Source organism: Siniperca chuatsi, linkage group LG5, assembly GCF_020085105.1.
Source record: "Siniperca chuatsi isolate FFG_IHB_CAS linkage group LG5, ASM2008510v1, whole genome shotgun sequence".
Lineage (NCBI taxonomy): Eukaryota > Metazoa > Chordata > Actinopteri > Centrarchiformes > Sinipercidae > Siniperca > Siniperca chuatsi.
This window is the reverse complement of record NC_058046.1, coordinates 4,924,203-4,949,417: the sequence shown is the minus strand read 5'-3', so window position 1 is coordinate 4,949,417 and position 25,215 is coordinate 4,924,203. Positions and strand designations below refer to the sequence as shown.

At 39.4% G+C, this 25,215-nt stretch overlaps 2 protein-coding genes across 7 annotated transcripts in view; both read right to left on the bottom strand.

The window, feature by feature from the left end:
* The window catches only part of dapk1 (death-associated protein kinase 1), an 88,292-nt gene extending 80,017 nt beyond the window's left edge, over nucleotides 1–8,275 (bottom strand). For 3 of the 5 annotated variants that reach the window (XM_044196001.1, XM_044196005.1, XM_044196006.1), the window contains exons 1-2: nucleotides 8,118–8,275; nucleotides 7,238–7,442 (exon numbers count right to left, since the gene is read on the bottom strand). In XM_044196001.1, coding sequence (XP_044051936.1) covers nucleotides 7,238–7,341 — 104 coding nt within the window. In that variant the 5' untranslated portion in view covers nucleotides 7,342–7,442; nucleotides 8,118–8,275. Of the gene's footprint in view, nucleotides 1–7,237; nucleotides 7,443–7,577; nucleotides 8,038–8,117 lie in introns of those variants that run through there. The other 2 variants (XM_044196003.1, XM_044196002.1) reach the window with 2 other exon arrangements.
* A 6,070-nt stretch (nucleotides 8,276–14,345) lies between these two features.
* LOC122876099 (phospholipid-transporting ATPase ID-like) overlaps nucleotides 14,346–25,215 on the bottom strand; it is a 50,372-nt gene continuing 39,502 nt past the window's right edge. For both annotated transcript variants that reach the window (XM_044196007.1, XM_044196008.1), the window contains exons 18-28: nucleotides 24,747–24,911; nucleotides 24,515–24,626; nucleotides 23,362–23,467; nucleotides 23,111–23,252; nucleotides 22,321–22,504; nucleotides 21,325–21,548; nucleotides 20,824–20,907; nucleotides 20,424–20,669; nucleotides 20,176–20,314; nucleotides 19,129–19,259; nucleotides 14,346–18,433 (exon numbers count right to left, since the gene is read on the bottom strand). In XM_044196007.1, coding sequence (XP_044051942.1) covers nucleotides 18,104–18,433; nucleotides 19,129–19,259; nucleotides 20,176–20,314; nucleotides 20,424–20,669; nucleotides 20,824–20,907; nucleotides 21,325–21,548; nucleotides 22,321–22,504; nucleotides 23,111–23,252; nucleotides 23,362–23,467; nucleotides 24,515–24,626; nucleotides 24,747–24,911 — 1,863 coding nt within the window. In that variant the 3' untranslated portion in view covers nucleotides 14,346–18,103. The remainder of the gene's footprint in view (nucleotides 18,434–19,128; nucleotides 19,260–20,175; nucleotides 20,315–20,423; nucleotides 20,670–20,823; nucleotides 20,908–21,324; nucleotides 21,549–22,320; nucleotides 22,505–23,110; nucleotides 23,253–23,361; nucleotides 23,468–24,514; nucleotides 24,627–24,746; nucleotides 24,912–25,215) is intronic.

Genomic DNA, 25,215 nt, shown 5'->3' with positions numbered 1-25,215 from the left:
GCTCTGGTCCTGTACAAGGTGCCATAATTATGTTTATAGATTATTTTGTTGATGACACATGCTCTTTGTCTGTTCAGCTACTAGGCTATCACTGCTCATGCTAAGCATGTGGGTGTGTTTGTGTTTATTCAACACAAACAAGCTGTTGCTGCTTCTAGTAGCACAATTAACAGGGAAAAACTACCAAACAACAGAAAACAGCAAAGTACATACTGTATTTGTTTATAATTAATAGGTCATTATTCTAAGTTATGAAACCAGGTTTAATAGTGCCATATCACTGAAACTGCTTCATGTTTGCAAGTAAATGTAGTCTGACATCGAGTGCTGCATCCTCCCAGGGAAATGTCTTCAACTTAAGTGGGCGAGCATGTGTGATAAGAGAAGAGATATTCAAAAAAATAACACTTTGGAAGGAGTTTTACATAACCAATTTACATCTTTTGAACGTAATATAAAATGTTTACACCACCCCTTTCAAACAGAATAAAGTTTCTCACTATTTTTTTCCAGATCAACTATTCTGAGCTGTTATGTATTGTTAGTGGACTAAAAGGCTGCATTTAAAACGTACAGTATGTAGAGTTCACTTATGTACAGTCATCAGATTCATTATTGTTAACTGCAGGGGAAATTAGCAAGAGTGCAAAAGTAATATAAGGATGAAAGACATAAAAGAGAAAAGTTGTCTTTCCTCAACAATTATAGCCCCTCAGTTTCCACGCTTGACTGTCTGCCGATGTCTCCTAATTGACCACAAAGGGTTGTAGCTCCCCATCAACCCCTAATACACACACATGCACACACAGAGCATGACACCCCTGCCTTTCACCCGCTAACACAGTTGGCAGGGATCCAATTATCCTCCAATGACTGAGATTAATTGAAAATAACTCATTATGCTCCTTGAGGACATTCCGGATGAGTCAGATTTCAATTTGACTCGTAAGCTGACCGCAATTTGAAGAGTCTGACTGGAGCGATCACAAGGCTTAAGTCATTCAGGCAAAGACTGGCCTTCGAGACACAGACAGAGAGCAAGAAAAGGAAGAAAATCTGACTTGAACCCTGCGGGAATACTGTCCGCCAGCAAATATGCACCATAATCGACTTCTGCACTCATTTTCAAGTAAAACTAACCATACCCTCTTCTTAGCTCTGTTCTAATTCTTCATTTTTCTGGCACTTATCTCTTACATGAGGATCTTGAAGTCACAGGGATATCACCATGCCTCTCTGACACATACACTCCTTACTGCTACTGCTAGATAATGTTGGCAGAACAGACTGAAGCTTTGTGTGCTTTTGCACTCAGTGCTGTACATAAGTGTGTCGGCTAAATGACTAAATTGTAAATACATGAAGGAAGGTGGCAGCCACAGAAACATATGTCTCGTTATCAATGGCAACCTTCCAGATTATCAATTCTCAGTTTGACCTCTTGACCCCACATCTGATGCCAACAATAAACATTGGGCAGATATTCTGTTAGTACCAAGCGATCATTGCTAGGTTGTTTCTACGCTGCATCTTCCAGAGATCAAGTGTCAGTCATGTGTCAGTCAACTGTCTGGGTGTTCAGTAATGTCACCACTCATGCATCACAGCAAAAACTATTTAAGCTACGAGAATTTTCCTAAGAGTGTGACCTAACAGACATTTTTTTTTAAAAAGCTTTCATGAAGTGGGTACAGGTTTAATCGCTATTGTATTATAGTCATTTCCAGTAGCTCTAGGCAAAATTCAACTGGGGGGGGGGACAAAATAGGAACTAATATGACATAATTCAGTCACATTGTGTAAACTCTGCATTTCCTCTTTTTCCAGTGTCTATATAAAACTGCTTAAAATCAAAAGGTGTTGTAAACATTAGTTATAAGATTTTATTAATAAATGATAGAACAACCTGAAACTAGTGCACTCAAAGACAAATCCTTGGACTCAAAAAGTGGCAACACTACATTTATGCGACAGCGCTGCCGCTCCCTGGGGTCGAGGGGGGTGGGTTAGGGTGGGTGAGTGAGTGGCAGGCCTCATCAAGGCCACTCCTGCTACCCAGACTGCCCCTCCACCCAATAATGCAATCCAGGGTAGGGGGGGTAAATCTAGGTCAGTAGCTGGGGCACAGTCTGCATGGAGTGTATATGGCATTAGCCGGTGCTGGTGTGTTTGGAAAAAAGGATGTCACAGTCTGCTGTAGTGAATATTCAGTAGATTTATTTTTAACAGTCTGCATAGACTAGCAGTTGAGGGAAAAAGAAATTCTAAATTATATCACCATTTAATACAGGGGCCCTTGTGGATGTCTTGCATATAATCCTATTTTGTATTCCTAAAAATTTTTCTTTGGGGTGATTTTTGCTGAGGAATAACCCAAATGCAGTCCCAGTTTAATGCTTTTTATGTTAATTTGCACAGAAACCCCCCACTACTGAAATCCACCAACCCCTCCTCCTTTACGAATGGCAGCCACACACCAAGATACACACACACACACACACACACACCATAGACACAAAAGGAGGGCCAATTGGTAGAGAGCCACACAGCGGTCACATTAATGCAGACTAATGATAGAGGCAGAGCACTGCAAAAATATGCAAAGTGTAAAACTGCCCTGTGGACCAGATGAAAGGCACACCAAAAATGCCTTCCACAGTCAGCTAATGTCTTAGTTCATCTTTCTCTCTCCAAGTCAGCCAGAAAGTGGCTGAGTCAGTGGGCCTCCAAACAAATGACAACATGGAAACTGAAGAAAAAAACAAAACAAATACAACCTGAACTCAACTCATATGACCCAACAGTAATTCAGCTCCGCCTGTTTCTTCATGCAGACGTGGATGCTGCTCTGTTTTGCTGAAGAAAAACCCAGCTGAGGTAATCCTAAACGCTCGCATGCTATGGTCAGACCGATATAAAGGTTCGCTGATATTGTAGACTGATACTGGCCTCATATGAAAGACCAGATATCAGCCAGTCAGTGTCGTCTACTGCTGACGTGATGGGGGTTTCTCTTCTGTTAACGACAATGGAAAAAACACTCCTGAATGTAAAAGCTGTACAGTGTCCCAGATTTCCCCCATCCCCAAACAACAGGAGAAACTCACCTGAGAGTTGCCTGGCCAAATTAGAATTTAATTAGTAACATTTTCTGCCAAATTATGGTTTAAAAGATGTTTTAAAAGCACTCAGGGCAGTAAAATTCTAAAAACACTGAATGCTCCTCTTCTTTGGCATGATTATATATTTATTTATGTATTAATTAATTAGGGATACAATTAATGATTATCATCATTAGCAAGTATTTTCTCAATTAATAAATGAATCATTTGGTCTAATGAAATGTCAAAAAAAGTGCTTATCATGGTTTCCCAGATCCCAGGATGACATATTCAAATGTCTTATTTTTGTCTGACCAACTCCAAAACCAAAGATATTCTGTTTACAATGATATGAAACGGAGAAAAGCAACAAATTCTCACATTTGAGAAGCTGGAACCAGAAAATGTTTCCTTTTTTAAAACTTGAAAAATACCAGAAAAGATGAATCTATTAGTGAAATAGTTGTCGATTAATAATCTGACGATTGCAGCTGTGAAATATTTGCACAAAGTATCGACTATTGGACTACACAAAAATAACAGGTTTGGGAGCCTGTTGGAAAAAAATACACGCCCTTCAACGTGCCGCCATTCCTCAACTGCAGGCTAAAGAGGCCCTAAACTCTAATAGAGTGTTTTTATCCCTGCAGTCTGACAGCCACGCAGCACACCACCACTGTGAAACCCTTCAACGATCCCTTCTCCATTCACTTAACCATCATTTTGAGGAGGCATCAAATAGGAGATTCCTTTGAGATGCCAGTAGCTGTAATGTCTTCAGTAATTCCCTGCTGATCTCAGGCATAAAGTGAGAATTTTCTGCCAATCTGTGAGGCAATAAGAGAGATCAACTGAGCACAGATGCGGTCAGTGCTTGACTTATTAGAGGAAAGGGTTTGGAGGAGACCAGCGGCAGTGGCAATTTCTATTAGGAGCCCTTTAAAACACAGCCAAGGACTGGCCATTTTTTGGACACAGTTCAAAAAGGGAAGAGAATTTGACCACTGATGCATTTGCCTGGGATTATCACACTTTTCTTCAATGCAGCTCTGGAAGTAACAACTTGATGCCTCGCATGGAGGCTCAACAGCTAACCCGCTATGACTCCAGTTATTCTCTGAACGACAGTTCGTTTGTAACCTCTAAATAATTCCAGTTCTCCGAGATGCCTTCTGCAGCCAAGAAGGGTTGGAAAAAATCTGGCTAGTTATCCCACATATATATACACACACACACACACACACACACACACACACACACACACACACACACACACATCATAGTGGCAAGGCTGAGAAAGACTGGTCCAGGTCGTAAGGCGGTTGAATCAAGGTCTGATGAATCAAAGACTTTAGCAGGTGATTCCAGTGGCTAGAAACACACTTTTGAGACAGGATCAGACTGCACACTTCACCCTAACATAAGCGTTACACATCTCCTCTGCCTTCTTCCACACTCTCCCCCTCATTATACTGCTTGCATGCTCACTGTGGCTAGATACTAATGAAGGTTAGATGCTTGGCTTCACCAGCCTTCGGTTCTACCATGCATGCACACCAAAGCGGGCAGTGTCAGTGTCAGTGTCAGAGAAAGGATAAAGTCCCTGCTTGGGTGACTTTCCATTTTCCCCATTTCACCAAACCAAACAGGCCTCATTCCAATTGCATCCGGAGTCGGGCCTGGAGTACAGTCAGATCAAAAGCCTCTCTATCTTTAAGCGTGCAAGGCATTACAGTGCAGGTCATGCCGCTGTAATTTAGCCAATGAATAGACAGACTCACCCGTTTTCATCATGAACTAACTGGTTTATCCAAAGTTCATCCAAGTTGAAGCATGTAAAAAAAAAAAAACTTGTTTGTTGTTGTTATTTCTAATCCTAAACCTCTCTTACTTTTTTCTGTGAGGCAAGTGAACCAAGTCAGCTTCAACGGCATTTAACTGCACAAAATAGCCATAAATTTGTTGTTTCAACTTGATGATTGTTCATGAGTAGGTGCCCATTCGTGACTTTTGATCATTGGCATAATCAACGTCCCCAAACTGCTATAAAAGGTCACCTGTTCCACACCGTTTGGGGGCAAGTTTCATTCCTTAAAATGTTACCCAAAAGTAAAAAGAAGCCTCAAGTCCTGCTGATGAAAACAGAACAAATTTAGCAGTGTCAGTAGTGGTATTAGGGGACCCAAAACAATTAAAAAATATTAATACAGCCATCAACTTTGTGCCATTAGAGCATAGCTGTACTGAAATAAAGAAGGGATGGTTTGACATGAAGTTAGAAGCAAAAAAAAGCTGGTGAACAACTTCCTTTAAATCATTCACACATACCACTTATGAACAAATGTGTTTGTACAAGTGGTTCTTGATGAGGCCCAGTCTGTAGTTCTAGCTGTAGACAAGGTGCATGCCTTTTTTAGCCAATGCAAAACACGTCTCCCACAGATGGATTATTAATTTCTGTTCATGAGTAGATATCAGATGTATTTTCAAAAGTAGGCTGATACTGAATATCAACTGAATATCAAATGTGCTTGTATCTACAGAGGTTTGTAGATTAACCAGGCTATCAAAAAGTAGGTTAAATTTCTTTTTCCATATTATGCAGTAGCCCTGAGTCCCCCCCCCCAAGTCATACATAATTCTTCTGTCTCATAAAGACATGAAATCCTTCCAAAAACAGACTTGTGCAATACTTTATCTGGGCTGTTCTCCACTGGAACACACCCAAAAATACCAGCTTCCATGGATGCCTTTATTTACAGAACTGAGATGTTTTGAGAATCATGTTTATCATATTTCAACACTCCAAATGTTGAAAAATTCATGATTATCACACTAAGATGGGAGGCAACCCAATTTAAAGTCTTTACTCTCCTAATCAAACTACAATAGAGAAAGGATCCCGGTGTTGGAGCAACAACCAAATGAGACTATCACACTCACGTAGCCGTCTCTTTACCTCCAGCCAGAAATTCAATCCCATTACACAAAGCTCCCCAATCGTCTCTATTACCAAGGTAGCATAGTGAAGCAGATAGAGCAACTTCAGCTCTCCCCCACAGCGCTGGAAGGTGAGCGCTAAATTGAGAAGCAGTGTTGCCAGACAGGCCCTGGAGAGCAGAAAACAATTGGTTGATTATTACCAACACGGCGTACATGTGTCACTTTGATAACCAGAAACTCAAAGAGATCCATTTTCATGTTTCTGACAGTCATTTGAGAAGCCGTCTGCGATCCACTGTGGGGATAAATGCACCCTTGCTTGTGTTATTTCTACCTTTACTATTATGCAATGTAGTTTTTGATCTATGCAGCAGTTTAGTTAAGCTGAAAACAAGACAGCCACCAGTTTTGACTCCATGGTTTTATATTTGACAGGACAGCACAGCAAATCAAGGTGACTACTCACTCTTCAGCCCTAATGTGACCACGCTTCTCTGTCATTTAAGCAACTTTCCAGACAAAAAACAACCCCAACGAACCAAAACGCCTGTCTTGTCAGATTGTTTCGTCTACATTCAACCTCTTTATCCCCATTGTCCAGCGTTAACCTTTGTCCAAACACAGCCTGAATGAAATGAAACCAGGCTGTGCCAGGATGTAAATCCTCTCCCTGTAAAAGATGTACAATGATACCGTCTGCCCCCCTCCTGCAATAAATCTCCAGGAAGAGGCAGCTACAGTGACAGCCGCTAACCTCTTCATCACTGACAATGATGCATTATGGACTGCATTAATCACACTCACTCACAGTGGTTGGATGCATGTCCTGGGGACTACTCACAGGCATAGTATGCGTGCATGCATACTTGCTTGAGTCAGAGTACGCATTAGTGTGTAATGCGTAGTAATGTGTTTATGGACTAAACCCATCTGTATACAGAGCTGCGGGTGCAGCATGGCATGAAAACGTATATTTAAGACTATTATATGAACAGTTTGGATAGATAGATAGATAGATAGATAGATAGATAGATAGATAGATAGGTTAATATGCTGTACCTAAATATAAAGATCATCTAAATTTAGAAATAAAAATAAGGTATTTTCCCCCCACCCTCCTTCTCACACCTCTACCATGAAAAGAGGAAGTTCATACGCATTTAGGAATAAGGATAGACTTCAGTGAAACTTACCTCCCCAGCTCGTCTCCAATTGCATACAATTCCTCAACATTTTCCTGGTTGAAAACAGTCATGTTGTCCAGGCACTTCCTCCCTTTTCCCCCGACCGCAGGCATGTCCTCCGAAACGGCACACCGGCTCTTCACAGCGGCACCATCCCTACCAGCAGCCTCCGGTCTGGGCTGGGTTACAGCCAACAATCCTCCTCATGTTAGAGCTTCCAGACCAAGTGAAAATCAACAGGGGGAAAAAAAACAAAACAAAACATTACACTTCGACTATGAAACCGGACTGCAGTTGTTGGGAAAAGGTGGGTTCAGTCAACAAAAGGAGACCAAACTGAGCGATGAACCTGCACCTCCAGGGCGACGTCACGACTCCTGGAGCTGATCTTTCCTCTCACTCCCGACTATCTCTTTTATTTCCCCGGGCACTCTGGGCTATAACAGCTGCCGGTTTTAAAGATAATAGTAATATAAGCAGAAGTATGTTACCACCGGCTGGTTAGGAATGCAAATAACCCCCCAGGAAAGCTTGGTGTAGCCATGGGAAACACGCTAGCCTACTCCTCCTCCTTTCAGTCCAGCAAGAAAAATGACTGCTGAGTAGTCATATCGTTAGCCTATCTTCTTTAAATAATGACCTGAGGGGACCCGGGACAGGTGTTTAACCCAGTTTAACTCTGTACTAAAAAGTCACGGCCCTAAAAACCTAAATTAAAAGCCAAACCGTTCAGCTTTTCCTAAATAAAAAACCACGACTCGCCCCTGTATATTCCTCTGCAGTATGAAATATTCAGAATCGTGAACATTAACGTTAGCTAGTATGTTTGCCGAGCGTTACTGACTCTTTCTTGAGACAAATTGTAGGAATACACTGTAAAGTATCTTACAGTTTGCCGGTGTGTGTCGCGCTGCCAAATGTAGTCAAAATTTCATGCGTTTTGTGGGAGCCCGTGACCCCGGTGTGGCTCACGGAAGACAAAATGCTGGCTTGAACGGCAGAAATCAACGTTAACAATGTAGTCTGCTGCTGGCGCTGCGTTCAAACTCTATGGGAAATTGGGGAATATACGTTGGAGCGATTCGTGTTCGGTAGAGGACGCGGCTTGGATAGTTCGCGTTTTACTGTATACTAAACAACTCTAACACCAGACAATCACAGATAAGAAATCCAGAGAGTAGTTGTGTCCTGTCATATTAAAACCCCCCCAAAAAACTGGGGTGTGTTTGCCTCCAGAAACGGTCTTTTTCAACGAGGAGTGCGTAATTACCGTCTTTTTACGTGCCGTAAATGCAGCATCAGTGTATGTCAGTTGGAGGAGATGCTTCGCTCGCAGGAGGGCAGCAAAGCTTTCACTTTTATTTTAATCACAGTTTAGCAGATAATTTGTGCATAACATACTTTTTTGTCATTCAAATGTTAATTGTAATTCAGTTGTTTATTTTATTTTGTGAGATATCATATCCACATATCATATCCCTCCTCTGTTTCTCTTCCTGACGTTTTATTCTTTCATTTTTGTCGCTGTTAAAAGGTTTTTTGGGGGGAGTTTTTCCTTATTTTTCCTAAACCAGGGTCTAAGGACAGAGGGTGGTGCATGCTGCAGCTGCACAGATTGTAAAGCCCCCTGAGGCAAATTGTGATTTGTGATATTGGGCTATATTTAAATAAAATTGACTTGACTTGACAAAGCAAAATCCAAGCCCATTTCTTCACTTTTATAATGAAATGTTACAGCAATACTGCGCGTGACATTAATAGTTAAAAAGAAAGAAATTATTGCCTTGTAGCATTTTAGATGATCACAAGACCAGAGTTGGACACTTGGCAATGTAAATAGTTCATTGTGTTGGCATGTTTTTATTGTTTTTCTGCACTTCTCTGGTCTTTTGACTGTTTAAGAATTGAGGTTCATCTTTATTGGTGATATTTTGCATGCTTCTCTGTAATGCAGTCATAAAAAAGTAGCCATATAGCATTTTAAGTTAAGTCTATTGAATGCAGATGCTTGAAGTTTGAACACCCCGGCAAATCAAATCATCATCACCCAAAATCAAACATTTATCAAATATCTATATTGCTTAATTATATCATTTTGATTTTGTATCCATTAGTTCATGAACACAATCTCTGTTGTGACAGTGACATGAACATATGACTCTTCTTCTTTTAAAGGAACTTTATAGAAATAATAATAATAATACATGACAAACAACACTACAGAGAGTGAAGGAAAAATTAGACCAAAAGCAGGAAAGGAAACAAAATTAACACATTTATACAACTCTAAGTTTTAAAAAACCGTAAAAAAAAAAACATATTTAGAATAATACATTTACAAAATTACAAAGATATATACATAAATACAAATCATCTGACAATCGTGTCCATATTATTCCTTTAAAGGAGGCATGTCTTCATAGCTTTTCTGTTTTTAGAGATTCTGTTCATAAAGTGACAGACTTACATTACATATAGAAAATGAATAATTCTGGCTTTGTGAATGTGTGATATTTGCCACAATATATTTTTACAATATATTGCCACATATGTTTTCCAAGATCAGATTAATGCAAAAGGCAATTTAAGGAACTTAACTTCAACCTGTAACTTCACTTTTTTAACTGAAAACTTATGTTAAAGTTAAAAGGGGCATCCAATTTTAAAATCTTACTCTCCAAAAAAGACTGAATACTTCTCTAAATATTATGTCTTGAATAAAGGAAGAAGCTGTGATTTAGAGTTTTGAGCGTTTTTCAGTTGCAGCGTGATGCTGATCCCTGCCGCGAGGAGTGGATCGAGAGCACACGTAGACCTGAGACCATCTGCAGAATCTGCGCTGTTCTACATCTTTATGAGAATATACTGTACATTGTACATGTCACATGCTAAAAGATGATGAACAGGGACAAAGTGTCATGTGAACATTTTTGTGCTTTTAGTGTATGTTGTGGAAGTCATATTGTTAAAAACAATCTCTTATGATTTTAGGCAGCCTTTTGTTTTGTAAACTAAATGAAACAAGCAGCCAGATTTGTTGGTTTGAAGCGTACAATCAAATAAATGATGAACCATCATTACCTCACTGCAGCTCTAAACCTTTTTTTTTTACCTAAACTCAGCAAATCAGTTTTTCACACGTTGACTGTTAGATGCATTACTGGTTCTCACCTGTTCAAGGTACAAAATTTAAAATGAAAAACATTCTAAAAGTACGCCAAACAAGATGCAGTATGAGATTCATAACATCACATTTCAGTGGCTGCCTCTGAGAAAACTATAAGCAAGTTGTAAATACAACACATGTGAACCAGGTTTTTCTTTCTTGGACTAAACATGCTAATAGTTTGGTGGGGGGGGGGAATCATTATCATCCCCAGTGATCTCAGAGTGTGAGAATAGATGATTCACTGAGAAACCATCCATCCATTTATCTTTCGGGCCATTTTCCAAACCGCTTATCTCCTTCAAGGGCTGCGGGGGGCTGGAGCCTATCCCAGCATGCATTGGGAAAGAGGCAGGTTAGACCCTGGTCAATACAAATTAGAGCAGGAGGCCCCTGCTGACCTTTCACTCCCAGAGACTCATTACGACTTTGATTTGTATTGTACATGCTCAGTCAAGGTGAAGTGTAAAACGGTGTAACCACCATATCTGATCTGGTCTGCTCCCCTTCAGATGGCACACTGTAAAGATATGAGATCTGTGCTAGAGTCTAAAGCTGCACCTATAGTTATTATTTTGATTATTTATTAATCTGTCAGTTATGCTTGAGTTTCTTTAGTCTGTGAAATGTGAAAAAAAAAGAAAAAAAAAATTGTGAGAAATGCTGCATCACAAGTTCTCAGAACCCAAGGTGATGATCAGTGCCGGAGAAAGTATTCAAATCTTTTACTCAAGTAAAAGCAGCAATGCTAATATATAATATAATAATATAATGTAATATAAAAATTCTCCATTACAAGTAAAAGTCCTGCACTGAAAATGTCACTTAAGTAAAAGTACGTAAGTATTATTAGCAATACGTACTTAAAGTATTATCAGAAATACTTTATTGATCCCCAAAGGGAAACTCTTTAAAGGTAAAAGTAGTAATTATAGACCCTGCAAGTGTTACATTATATCATATTATTGGAACATTACTGGTGCATTCACGTGTAAGTGACATTTTACTGTTGTTAGTTGGTCGAGTTGGAGCTAATTTGAACTATTTTATATAATATTGGGTAGTTTACTCTATAAGAATGCATCATTTTTACATATTTTATGAGATCATCATGTGTTTTGTTTGTAAAATCTTAATCTGTAAAATAAAGCAGTCATGCAGTGGAGTAAAAAGTGCAATATTTCCCTCTGAAATGTAGTGGAGTAGAAGTATAAAGTAGCAAGAAATTGAGATGCTCAAGTAGAGTAGCTGAAATTTGTAATTATTTGTAAATGTACTTACATTACACCACTGGTGACGACCAACAGTCCAGAACCCCAAAATACTCAGTTTACAATGATTTAAAAGTGAGAAAAGCAGCAAATGTTTGGCATTGAATGATTAATAAGTTATCAAAATTGTTAAGACACAGCACTACGGAGTGGAAAACCGTGTTATGTGAGGGCTTCTTGCCTTGAAATGACATAACTGTTTTAATTCCAGTACAAGTGTCAGTGTAGAGGATTAAAGACACTCAGCTTTGAAGGGGCTGTGATGTTAAGATTCACACAGAGCTTTTAGAGTTGGAATAATTTGTCCATCCACTTTAGTGGAGCAGCTGAACCACATCATTTTGCACTTAGTAAAGAAAGCAGCAAAACTGACACATACCAGCTGAAGAGGAGGCAAATTAAATGATTTTTAGCCACACTAGCAGTCTATTAGATGGATTGATATGAATAGTTGTATATGCATTCATGGTCCCCAGAGGATGAATCCTACTGACTTTGGTGATCCCCTGGCTTTTCCTCTAGCGCCACCAGCAGGTCAAAGTGTCCCCTCATCCTGTGAAATATCTCAGCTACGTTACTAGATGGACTGCCGTAAAACTTGGTGCACACGTTCATGTCCCCCTCAGGATGAACTGTAATAACTTTGGTGATCCCCCTGACTTTTCATCTCACGCCATCATCAGCTCAAAATACTTTAATTTATGAACAAATTCCTGCAAAACTAATGACATTAAGTGCAAATTAGCAAACGTCAGCATGCTAACGTGCTACTTTAACATTATACCTGCACAAAACCAGCATGTTAGCATTGTCATTATGAGCATGTTAGCACGTTGATGTTAGCATTAAGCTGAGCCGCTAGCATGACTGCAGACTCTTTGTTTTTTTCCCCAGATCTGCTTAGCTCCAGTCTCAGGATGACTGAGTCAGCTTTGTCCAGTATCCTCTTGTGAATGCCAGACAATTACATAATCAACATCAGAATAACAGTGGGTTGAGAGCTGCATCCCCAAAATATTCAACATAATTTAAATGTCTCATTAAAACTCTTGATGAGGTCAAGATGAAGACAACCTGTTGCTTTGCTCTGATCTTTCTGTCAGATGGCAGAGGGTCAGAACCAAGGGGAGAACAGATAAATCAAGTAATTCATTTTAAATCTTTATGTAGATAATATTCATTTAATGAATTCATACATAATTTTGGATCCAACATTTCCCCTTTGTGTTCATTTCTCACCATTTTGGACTCAAAATTTCTTTATGGTCACACATGGGCACTTTTGGCCCTTAGATAGAGCACAGAGCTTTCTATATATGATATATGATGCTCATTTTCAGCCACAACATCATAAACACCCTTTATGCACCGCTGTTAGCATGAGACGTGCAGTCTCATAAAACACATTATATCACATACTGCCCATATTACTGATTGTGTATATAAATAATAAGTGGAACATGTACTGTTTGAGCCATAATAAATCTCCACAGTTGTTGTGTTCTGCAGCACAATGAGATTCTTTTAGTATTACACAATAATTGGAAACATCAGGCTGGTGTCGTGTGGTTTGACAGAGATATTAGTGCTGTGGTGTTAAGGGTTATTACACCATCTGCTGGAGACGAGCTGCTCACATATAAAACAGCATTTATCTGACAGCAGAGTCACGTTGCTCTGTTGCTCTAAATATTACATACAGTATTTCATCTTCTGCCCTTTTTGTACAGGAGAGATCTTACCTATATTGCAAAATATACTATTAAATAACTAATGTCTAAATTTATATTGCTTTTATATATATTTTTACGCCTACTGATAATTCTTCTAAGAATTTATTTCACCTAGTAATATTTCTTCCTTTAGCATGATATTTTGCTCCTCTTTCCAACACCATTAGATGTGAACACACAGATGGATTATGAGAAAATGCTTGAAAGAGTGACGAATTATGCAGCCGCTTGTCATTTTACGTCTTTTTTAGCAAAATTTCGCAGGTTAATCATAACTGTAAATTGCGGCTGTTGGTTGAAAATGGCACCTGAACTTTATTTCAGTGTATTTATGCTGGAGATGAAGAGAGGTCATTCTTGTCCAAAGCTTCCACGCTGACTCTCTCTTTACAGATAACATACAAAGTAACTCTATACAAAATGTTATTGAGAACCATGAAAGAAAGAGCTATTTTTCTACAGTATGAAACATATTTAGATTGCTTTACTAAGTTTAGTGTATACATACAGATTAGGAGCAAGAGAAATCATGATTAGCACATTAGTTCTTCTGACTTTCAAGAAGAAATGCAAATAGCACTCACTTAATAAAAAAGCTCTGGCTTGTAGGCCCGTTCATTAAGACGTCCATGGATGAACACATGTTCTGATTATGAACAGACGTCAGTCCAAATGAGCATTTGTGGTGAAAAAGTGTGGAGGTGCCAAATATTCCGTATTTTTAAAGCATTTTTGAAATATAAATATGCTACTGGACCTCCATAAATCACAAAAATTGTTAAAAAAAACACCTCAGTGTCAGAGCCGTCGGAGGTTTGTCAACAGTCATAAGACACACAAACTACAATGAAATTATGTGTTTTCTTGCTGACGGGTTTTGGATGCACTCTAGATGCACAAAGAATTAGAAAATCTTATTAGTAATGGAAAAAGAAGGCACAGCTAAGACATGTTGATCTTTTTATTGCAGTACAAAATGGTTATCAGAAAGAGCAGTACTAAAAAACATTTGATTTTTTTTTTTGTCATTTTTGAGAAATAGTTATCAAAAATCCCTTATGTTAAAGTTTCAGTCTTCAGGGCTAGAGATATAATTATAGTAATATATTGATAAATATTTAAAGTTTTCATTATGGCTACAATTTATTTTGGACAGTACCACAGAAACACTGGAAAAAGATTTGCAAAACATTAGTGGACTGTGTAGTAGCCACTCTTGATGACTTTATTCTGCATTAATATTGCAGACAAAGCTCTGTTGACGTGATTTAGGGGCTCATTTCACTGAGCTCATTATGACACATTTCACTAATCAAAACAAATGCCATATTTGTGACCCATAAATGAGCGTGCAAGAGCCCTGTAGGACTTGCATATTTATCTGCTATTTGCTTTCACTATCTGTGATGTGTGTGTAAGCAGTGCTCAATTTGCTTTTGTTAAACGGACCACAATACAATGAAATTGGTAACATTTGACACAAAACTGGACTAACTACCAGACCATTCCATAAAAGACTGAAAATATACAACATAAATTTGATTTTGAGCTTGATTTAAAAACATTTGGGCAAAGATCCAATGACAGCAACAGTTTTACAAACATGCAATAAATGTTTCTTCTGCATATTCAAACTTTGAAATATGTCCACAAAGAACACTTTACAGTAAATAAGAACTGTGCTGTCAGTGGTACAAACCAGCTTCACCACACTGACCTCCAGCATCAGCTTCTGTTTGATGAGCAACACTTTTACTTTAGAGTAAACGAAGACACACAAAGCCTTAAAAAAATCTTTGGTTTCAGCACCAGGGTTAGGGGTTAGTACATTCAACTCTGGGCAGCAACTGACTGAATCACACGGTACCACAGATGTTCAGATGCAAACACTGCAGTTGCTTCAACAACATTATGACGACAAGGCATCCATCAGCCGTCTTCATGGTTTAAATTCAAGCTGATGAATGAATAAAACCAGTAATTGCATATTGCATAAAAAATATGGGCAGCTATCAAATATTATTATTATTATTGTACAATTATGAAACCACTTCCATTTGGACTATTCTTTAAACCTTCACATACCAAATAATAAATTAAAGACTGATCCCAGGACCTACAGAAGCAAATGTCCAGCTGTCATCCTCAGCTTGTACTGAAACAATGAACATGACATTTCAAAAACCACCTGATTGTATAAAATAATGTGTTGGCTTGCTTAACTTAAAAACATTGCTAGTCCTTGACTGGGTTGCATAAAACTTATTTTTTATAACATTAACATTCTTGTCATTATTATTTCTGTGTTGCATAGTATAGGAAATGTTTTCCTTTTAATATTAAACATTTACATTAGGTCATATTTTCAGTAAGCTGATACAACATTCGAAGAGAAAGATGTTGGAAGCAAGCCAGATAACAGCTGAGATACACTGCATTTTTAATTTGCTGATCAGAAATAGTGTTAACCACCAAGTTGATCATCAGATATACAGCATGTTGCTAAAGCAAATACATGATTTTGAAATAATTTAAGCATGATGTGATGCAGATCTGATGAACTGATTTTAAAATGAGATATAATTCAGCGCAACTAAAACCCCATGGGAAATATCTAATCAGTTTTTTTAGGCCCTGTTCACACCTCAAAATGTTGCCTGTGTGATCTGATCACACATTGTTAACTCTGACTGCAGGTGTGAACGCTCCAAAAACTGCACTGAAGACGATGAACTAGATATTCCAGGACATCTGGACCCATGTGAACCCAAATGTGTCCCTGACAGGATTAAAAGGGCCACCCAGTTAACTTTGTAGTGTGTGTGCAGTGTGATAAACCTCCCAAACACAGGTAGATGTTGTTGATTTTCCTACAACAAACAACTCAACTCACTCAAGATTAATTCCTACACAGCCGGCGTAGTGCACTTCTCTTGCTGTTTGATGAAGTGCATTTTTCTTTTTTGTTAGTTTGCCAGCAGTCGCAGACAAAAATCAAACATCGGTGGGGACGCTAAATCTGATCTGAAGTGATCACTCGAGATGCATTTAAGACACATTCGGGGTCACGTATTGAACTACAATCCCTTTAAACATGATCTGGCGATATCCACGTAATATACAGTTGAACAGGGCCTCAGACTCGCAGGTTCTATAATTGGAAAACAACTCAAAATGTAAACCCAAGACCTTAAAACTGAGGCACATTTTAGACATTTCATGCTCCCATAAAGCTGCACTGTAGAAGATCTGGTACCACTTTGTAAAAAGGCATTCTTTATAAATTGTTTATCAATCATAACTGACGACTTTATTACTAGTTAATAAATAGACAGATCAGGATAAAGCCATTAGAGAGAGCAACGTTTGGGCTGCCAGGCTGTGAATAATCCCTTTGCCTGGTTTCCTCTCTCAGTTGAAGGCCATGCAGTCAGGTTGACAGAGTGAACTGAAAAACTGACCTTCATGACTCATTTCCTAATTAGCCATCAGGTCTGCTGTTACAAATAAAGTAGGTTGTAGGTTTCTCACTTCCCAATAACCTGTCAAGATATACATTTTCAAAAGGGAGCTTTCACAGCCTTGCAGTCCAAACATTGTTCTTATTAATAGCGTATTTCTTATCTGTAAAGCAATAATATATTATTTTCTAATCAATAATAAACTATTACTTATAACTTATAAACCCTTAAAGTATAAAGTACGTCTCATTGCACAGCAGTACGGATGATTGTAATTTAAATGTCCCTGTGTTTTGAGTGTAAATCAAAAATAGGATCTGCTACAAAGAAGGGCGTCCTCTTCTGCCCAGCAACGACCCTGGAGAGTTATTTTCACAAATTCATTTAAGTTGCATGAAATTCTTTCAGCACACAGAAAGTGATGAAACAAAACACACTGTAAGAGGAAAAATGTCCGCCAAAAGCTGGTTGGGCCAACAATGCTGAATCCTGCTGCATAAACGTGTTTTCTTGCCATATCTTCTCCTCCCCCGAGCCGCCGAGACGATGAACGTTTGTTGGGAGCAGTTTACGACACCTTTACGATCTTTCAAACGTTCAGTTATCTCCCACTGCCATGTGACGCTGCCAAAGTGCTAACTGTTTGTGCAGCTTTCAAGATAGGAAAATAAAATGCTTTAAAAATACACTTAAAAAATTAAAATATTTTTATGCAAAATGCTTTGCTGGTTAAATCCTCTGCACAAAGCTCCACTGTGCATCTGGACTCTAAGGGTTAAGAAAATCTGGGAAGTCTGTAAACATGACACTTCTCATGAAATGTTTCCCTTCTGTGGTAGTTTCTATCTGAAAATTAATCGTCCTGTTACTGTTTCTAGTGTCCGAGAGATTTCATCTGTCAACCTATCATCTAATGGCTCTGCATTTCCTTAGATCATGAGTGTTCATGATCTAAGGAAAGTGATCCATATACCCATCAGAAGTGACTACACATTTCGCTGTAGTTCCCTTTGATAAACTACTACAAAATGAAATGCTTGGAGCAAAAGTCATGTACTTTTCAAACCTTTTAAATCTTCGTAATGAAGTTCTCTGGAGAGCCTGAGCATGTTCTTCATGGTAACAAATGTACACATGGGCGTGTTAAACACCTCCGACTGCCAGCTGCATATAGATGTCCAGTTGGCATTATTCCTTCTCCCAGATCTTCTCCAAATACCCTCCATAATTCAACCTGCTGTCTGTCAGAGGGCAGGATCTTTGATAGTCTTGTACATCTGCAGCGATGTCACCTCCACATCCAGGACCTTGGTATTCTGGGGGCGTCCTGTCGGGCTGTATCCAGCCGATCGTCCCATGGGACTGAAGCCTGTGGTGGTCCGACCCACGTGGGTGAAACCTGAAGATCGCGACACAACAGGACGCCGCAGGAACCGGCCCGATGTCACCAGGTCCCCGTAGCCCTGCGCATGCGAGAAGGCGTAGCCTGAGCGGCGGGAGCTGGTGCGGCGGATGCGGGTGCGTCGAGGAGGAGGGGGAGGTGTTGCTTTGGCCTGTCTCACCTTGAACATCACCTGAAAGTTTGGGCAAATAGTGACAAAGTCAAAAGTTGGATAGAGGCACACTTATCCAAACACTTGCTGACCCATTTTGGGATTCATCTGGTAAGTTGCTCGGTCTACTAGAAGCCAGAAGTTTGATGTGTCTATCCTAAAGTTACTGTCAGAGTTTTCTTTAGGTCAAACGAACAAATTGTGATTATACGGGTGGTGTAGGGGCAAATATTTTAGCCTTTATCTCCTCAAACAGCCAGGGTTTGAATCCCTGTAGTGAACACACACACACACACACACACACACACACACACACAAAAAACGCCCCAAAAAACTGAATCATAATTGTATGGGTGGATAATAATATTCATGTTGCAACATAGTGCAACATGAAAAAATTGAATATTAATGGATTTTGTCACTCCTATTATTAAACTTTGTCTCACTTCTATTTGCTGGATAATCATGCTCTGAGGTTTGGAACTACAGCTCCTATAATTTGTTTTTTTTCGGGGGGATGTAAACAGGAAGTATAATGTTGCCATGGAGTCACAGTTTGAAAACCTCTGCTCTAAGCCAGCTAGCCTCCAGACGATTTCTTGAAAAATCCAAAATCTAAAAAGAGGCGTGAGTTTTCAAAGCAATTCAAGAAGTGCAGCTGTATTTTAGCAAGCATGCAGAGTTAAGTGGTAAGTGTAGAATAGTTCCATCTGTACCTTGTCATTGATGGTGGGGCAGAGCTGAATCCACAGGAAGCGGTAGGTAACCACAGGAAGGACACACAGGATGGAGGTGAGGAAGATCGTCAGCCAAACGTTCGGCTGGTTCAGAGAGTTTCGGGCTGTTCCTGAACAGACACACACATATACAAGGTTTGCATTTGTACACTTGTCAGGATCTACTATTGCCTTTAATCATTTATGGACAGTAACTATCTTTAACTGATGAATACTACTGTATATGGGCCTGAGTCAGTTCTGTTAGAGGAGACAAGTTCTATCAGTGTTGTTTCTAGAGGTTAGTAAATATACTGAGTGAGTTTTAAAACTATAATTAAGGTGAAATTGAATTGTGTGTCTTTGTAAAGGCTGTCAAACTTACCGTTAAATACAAAAGTGCAATGAAATGCTAGTGTACAGTAAATGTCTTGATGTCAGTACCAAAAGGATACATTTTTTATACTTGACATGGAGGTTTATAATGTTTTTCTACAAGCCTCTTTTCAATTTAACTAAATAAAACTCAAAAGAACCACTGTTTAAATTTGTCTTGACACAAAGAAGAGTACGTAAACATTTTAAATCAGGAAATATCTACTCAAAAAAAAAAAGTAAACAAGAGTGTGACCAAGTGTTTGATGCCAGCTTTCAGTACAGTTTTCTATACTCACAACATTTTGGTTGGTACCGAAAAAGTGTTGAAGCTCAATACTCGACAAAGTACAGGGGCAGAGAATGGTCCAAGCCAGTTTTTGGTATTTGGTTTAGTTGTAAACCAGATATTTTGCATGTGCAAACATACCAAACTCATTTCAGACACTGTATAATTCAACTCATTTGAATTATACTGCCACCTTTACTCTGGAATAGACTTGTATGAAAGAATGAACAAAGCTTTTCTTTGGAGCAGACGTGCACGTCAACATTCGCTAACCAACAGAAATGTGGAAATGTACACAGAATTTGTTTAAAGTGAATTCAGTGAACGGCAGCAACTGGCCCAAACCTGCGTCTGTTCGGTGAGTTGATGAGTTAACCACTCACCTATGAAAGGGAAGGCTGACGGCAACATGAGAAACATGCCGTTACTGTACATGACGAATGTGACAGCAAAGTACATGGCCAGACTGCCCAACACGAACAAAGTGTTCACTGCCGTCCAGTAAGACATCTCCAACCCCAACTGTAGACATAGAGAGAAAACGTGTTTTGAAAAATCTGTGTGATTCTTTTTATTCTAAGCCTGACAAATGCAAGAGACAAGATCATCCAAAAGAAACGGTTCCTCATGCCTGGATGCTGACGGCAAACAGCAGACATGTCTGGGTGAGGAGGGCAAAGGACTGGTAGTCGGCGATGTCCTTCCCGTCACCCCTCACGGTGTCGTGCATGGCTGCATAGGGGATGAAGAAGAGCACCAAGGAGCTGTAGCAGCTGTGGAGGGCACACTTGAAGAAGGCCTTCTTGCTGAAGTACAGGTTGAGTTGACCGGGAACGTAGAGCTGAGGATGCTGGAAACTCCAAACGTCGTTCACATCCTTACCAGCAGGGAGAGACAAAGATTTGAAGTCTGTGTGAGTATGTTTTCTGTTATGTCAGCTTAAACACGGTTATCATATCAAGTTTATTTGCCAACTTGTCGTTCTGTGGCACAAAAACACATATAAATACATACACACATCAATTAGTTACCTGATCAAACAGACTCATTCCCAGTACAGGTAGTGCTGTGTACACCAGATTGTAGAGTGTTATGAACCACTCATCATACACTGTCTGAAAAGACAAAAGCAGCAAAATCTTTTAATAACTTCCACAGCCTGAATTCCCAAATGCAATACAAGACAGTCTGATGATTTTCACGTTCCTCTTTTTAAAAATTAGATATGGTCAGTATTTCCTGAGACTTTGTAGCGCACAGATACGAAATACCAACCTGGAGATCATTAAAAGCTTGATTGGTTATTGTAAACCCCCCTCCCCTCCAAACAGAAAACAACAAACATAAATACAATATCAAACCGAATAAGGAAATGAAATCAAATGGCATAGTCAGTCCAATTATAAGGCTAGCTCATTTGCATCTTTCTTTCCTCTAACCCTCACTCTCCTATCACAGTCCTTTCTTCTCTCTCTCCTCCTCATCCACCCTCCTCCCTCCCTCCCTCCCTCCATCTTACTTTGCGCTCTCACCTGTGCAGAGAAGCCGCAGAAGAAGGCGTACCAGAAGTGGACGAAGGTGAAGGTGAAGTTCTTGTAGAAGAAGTAGCGCAGGAACTTGCACATGCGCAGGTAGGACCAGCGGCCGTGCACCAGCAGGAGGCGCTGCAGGAAGCGGAACTGGGCGAAGGAGTAGTCGCTGGACAGCACGGCCTGCATGCCCTCCTGACCTGAGATGCCCACGCCAATATGAGCCGCTGGGTGGACAAAGAGAGGAAGAGGAAAAGGGTGGTTGAATTTCTCTCTATCTCTATCATTTTTTTCTGGTTTTAGGTTTCAGGCAACCACGGCTTTTTAAATTGCTATGGCTAACATGTTAGCAGCAGACACAGAGCAATACTATCATTCACTTGGAGTCGTGTTTCTGTCCACCTGACAGACGGAAGTCCAACATTCACTCTCCATTTAGCTCTTTTTAGGTCTGTGTAAAAATATAAAAATGCCCATTGCCGTTTCCCAGAGCCCACGGTGATGTCTTCAAACTGCCTGTTTTATTATATCAGCTGTTTCATCTACAGTTTACAGTGATATATAACAGAAAAAAGCAGCAAATCCTCACACTTGAGAAGCTGGAAAGTGAATATTTGCCACTTTTGTTAAAAAAAAAAGTCTGAAACACTTAATCGATTATTAAAATCGTTGCCAATTAACTTTATGACAATCGATGAATCTATTAATCGACTCATCGTTTCAGCTCTGGTCGTTTTATTTAAGCTTTTTTGATGGAAACCAAAACAATTATTATTATTATTACTAGTAATAACTTGTAGTAGCTGCAATCTTTAGCAGCAGTTATTTGCAGTCTGCATTTTGAGGAAAAGATAATCTTTGTGTTAATTGTAACGAGCACTTTCTGTTTCTATTTTGAACACTTATCATAATTATATTTCTTAATCCTCCAATGCAGATTTCCTACGTGGGGTGAAAAACAAATTCATCTTTAACTTCCACACATAAAGCTGCTGATACCTTTGATCATGCTGACATCGTTGGCGCCATCTCCTATGGCCAGTGTGACTGCCTGCTTGTACTTCTTGACCAGCTCGACCACCTGAGCCTTCTGCAGAGGAGTGACCCTGCAGCAGATCACTGCCTTACACATACACGCCGTCCTCAGGAACTCCAGCTCCATGCTGCGCTCGAGTGCGTATGCCTGAGGGACCATGGGGGGAAATAGCAAAGTGGTGAAAGGCAGGAATTATACAACAGCTGAAAATTTTACAACTTAACTCTATAGTGTCAGCAACCGCAGAAGTCCTAGAGGAGGTAATAAAGACAACAGGAGCTTGGAAGCTGACAGGCGGTCAGAGTTGGCAAAAATCAGATATGATCGTTAACTAAACAAATCAAAATGACAGCAATAACGAAGCCTTCATAAGGTTGATTAGACAAAGGTTGGGGTACTTGATGATTGTTAATCATGACTGATTTAGTGTGAGAAACTAATAAAATAACAATAGCAAATCAAAAAAAACACCAAGTTTTGACTAATTTTGGATCAAATATGTCATAAAAAGAAAATACTCTCCTGTGAAGCTAAAAAATGTCTTTATTAAATGTGTCTGATGGACATCCAGAAGAATTTATTTTTCACACAAAATAAAGGAATGTTCCATGTTATGTATTACTTAATGGATTTTTAAGGTTTTATGCAATATCAAAATATCACTTTTCCCTCATCAATTTAAGTAATAAGGAAGAAAAGTCACAAAGGACAGTTATAGCATGTTTTGTAATTAGGAAACTTCTTGTGACGTACCAGGCTGTGTCCGTTGATAACCAGGCCATACTCTCCATTGACCACCTCGTCTGTCATCACTTTCACACTTTTACCCAGAGTCCTTTCTGGCAGAAACACTGAATCCTCCATTGCACCTGGTTTCATGGAGGTCCGCGCATTTCTGCTCCACAAGAAAATAAAAAGTAGATGGATGCATGGAAACGTTTAATAATCAGCCACTCAGTTACTCATGTTCAGTTTAAAATAGTTTTTTGAAAACTTCATCTGACCTCAGTTCCTGTCTGACATCCTCAGGTGAGTTGCCCGAGACGACAAAGACCTCGTTCATTTCCTCCCGCAGTAAGTTGCACGAGTATCCAATGTTTTCTGCAGTTTCTGCAAAACAAATAATCAACGTCAGTAAGAAGACAATAAACACAGATATGAAATGCAGAACAAAAATAAACGTCATCTAAATATTACACAATGAAGAGCTATATTTAACAATTCTGCATGATGTTCCTGCCAGGATCATTCATTCATAGAACGGTACAATAAACTTACAACGATGTATAGGTCAAGTAGAGCAGTGGAACAACAACTCGGGGTGCTGTAGACTGATTTTAAGGGTTTCTAAGATATAATTTCCAGCTTACAGACCTGAAAACTAATGTCTAATGTCCAAATGGATGCTGATTTTTTGAGGGGAGGGAGACTTGAGTTGAAATGCTTAAAACTCACTGTTACCAGTCTAAACTGTGAACTTAATTGGTGAATTGGACATCACTAAGAAGTCAGATGCAGCAAGAAAACATGAGCGGCCAGACAATCAACGGGTTTTGAAAAAACTTTTGCGACACCTCTTTGGAAGAGAAACAAAGGCAAATGGTAAATTATACACAAACTGTCCGTTATAAAAATCCCTACCAGTTTACTGGTTGACATTCTGGTTCAACTGTGACCTACCGCACTTAACATGCATTCAGGGATCATTACAAACATTTTCTCACTTTCTCCTTTACCTCCAAATAAAGTGGTTTACATAATCAGGTTGGCTGTTAAACTGCTTGTTTGCTTGTTTACGACCAGACTGATCACCCAAACGCTTGTTTTTTCGCTACATCATCTCACCGTGTTTCCAGTTTACAGCAATTACTTTGGTGAGTACAAGATCATAAGACAGAAATGATGGCCAAAATACAAAATTCAGACCCGTAGAAGTCGTAACAAACTGGTATAATCATTGATTTAAATACAAAACAAGATAACTACAGGTTGAAAAAGTGGCACCTTCTCTTTTGATTATTGATTGCTGAAGATAAAACCGAATTATTGCGGATAACAAAACTTTCTCAGACTTGTTTCCATGTAAAGAAAGGTTAATGACCCCCCATACATAAGTTGTATAATATGTTATAAATTAAAATATTTGAAGTTATGTACCTTGCTTGTCACCAGTCAAAACCCACATTTTGATGTCGGCTTTGGACAGCTGCTCAATAGTCTGAGGTACACCGTCTTGTAACTTGTCTTCTATGGCTGTTGCTCCAAGCAGCTGGACACACACATTCAGATACATAATCAACATGCTGTGCAAATTCAAATGAATAAACATCCAGTTTACAGTATGAGCTTTACTGAGACGTGAGTTCTTTTTCCTTGTTTTTTTTCCTACCAGCATATCTTTCTCTATCTCTTCGTACAGCTGGTCCAGTTTGTCCTCTCGGTTGTCCAGTTCGGTGCTGGCCTCATGGTGGCGCTGTTTCCACTGGTTGAAATACTCCTCATCCAGATCCTTATAGGCCAGTGCCAGAGTACGCAGGCCCTCCCCTGCAAACTCCTGCAGATCGATATGCACATACTTATATGGATGAACACTGCACATGTAGGTATACACATATAAATACACCAAACGCTGGAAGAACCAACACACACACACACACACACACACACACACACACACACACACACAAGCTGATGGTATTTGAAGATATAAACTAAAGTCAAACTCATGTGCTCAGCTGTGTAAATTTTGCGATATAGGCAATAAAACTCCAAGAGGAGAGAAGACAAACAGACAACCAGGAGATAATCAGTTGTTTATCTTATTTACTGAAGAACAGAAATAAAGAGAGATAAGACAA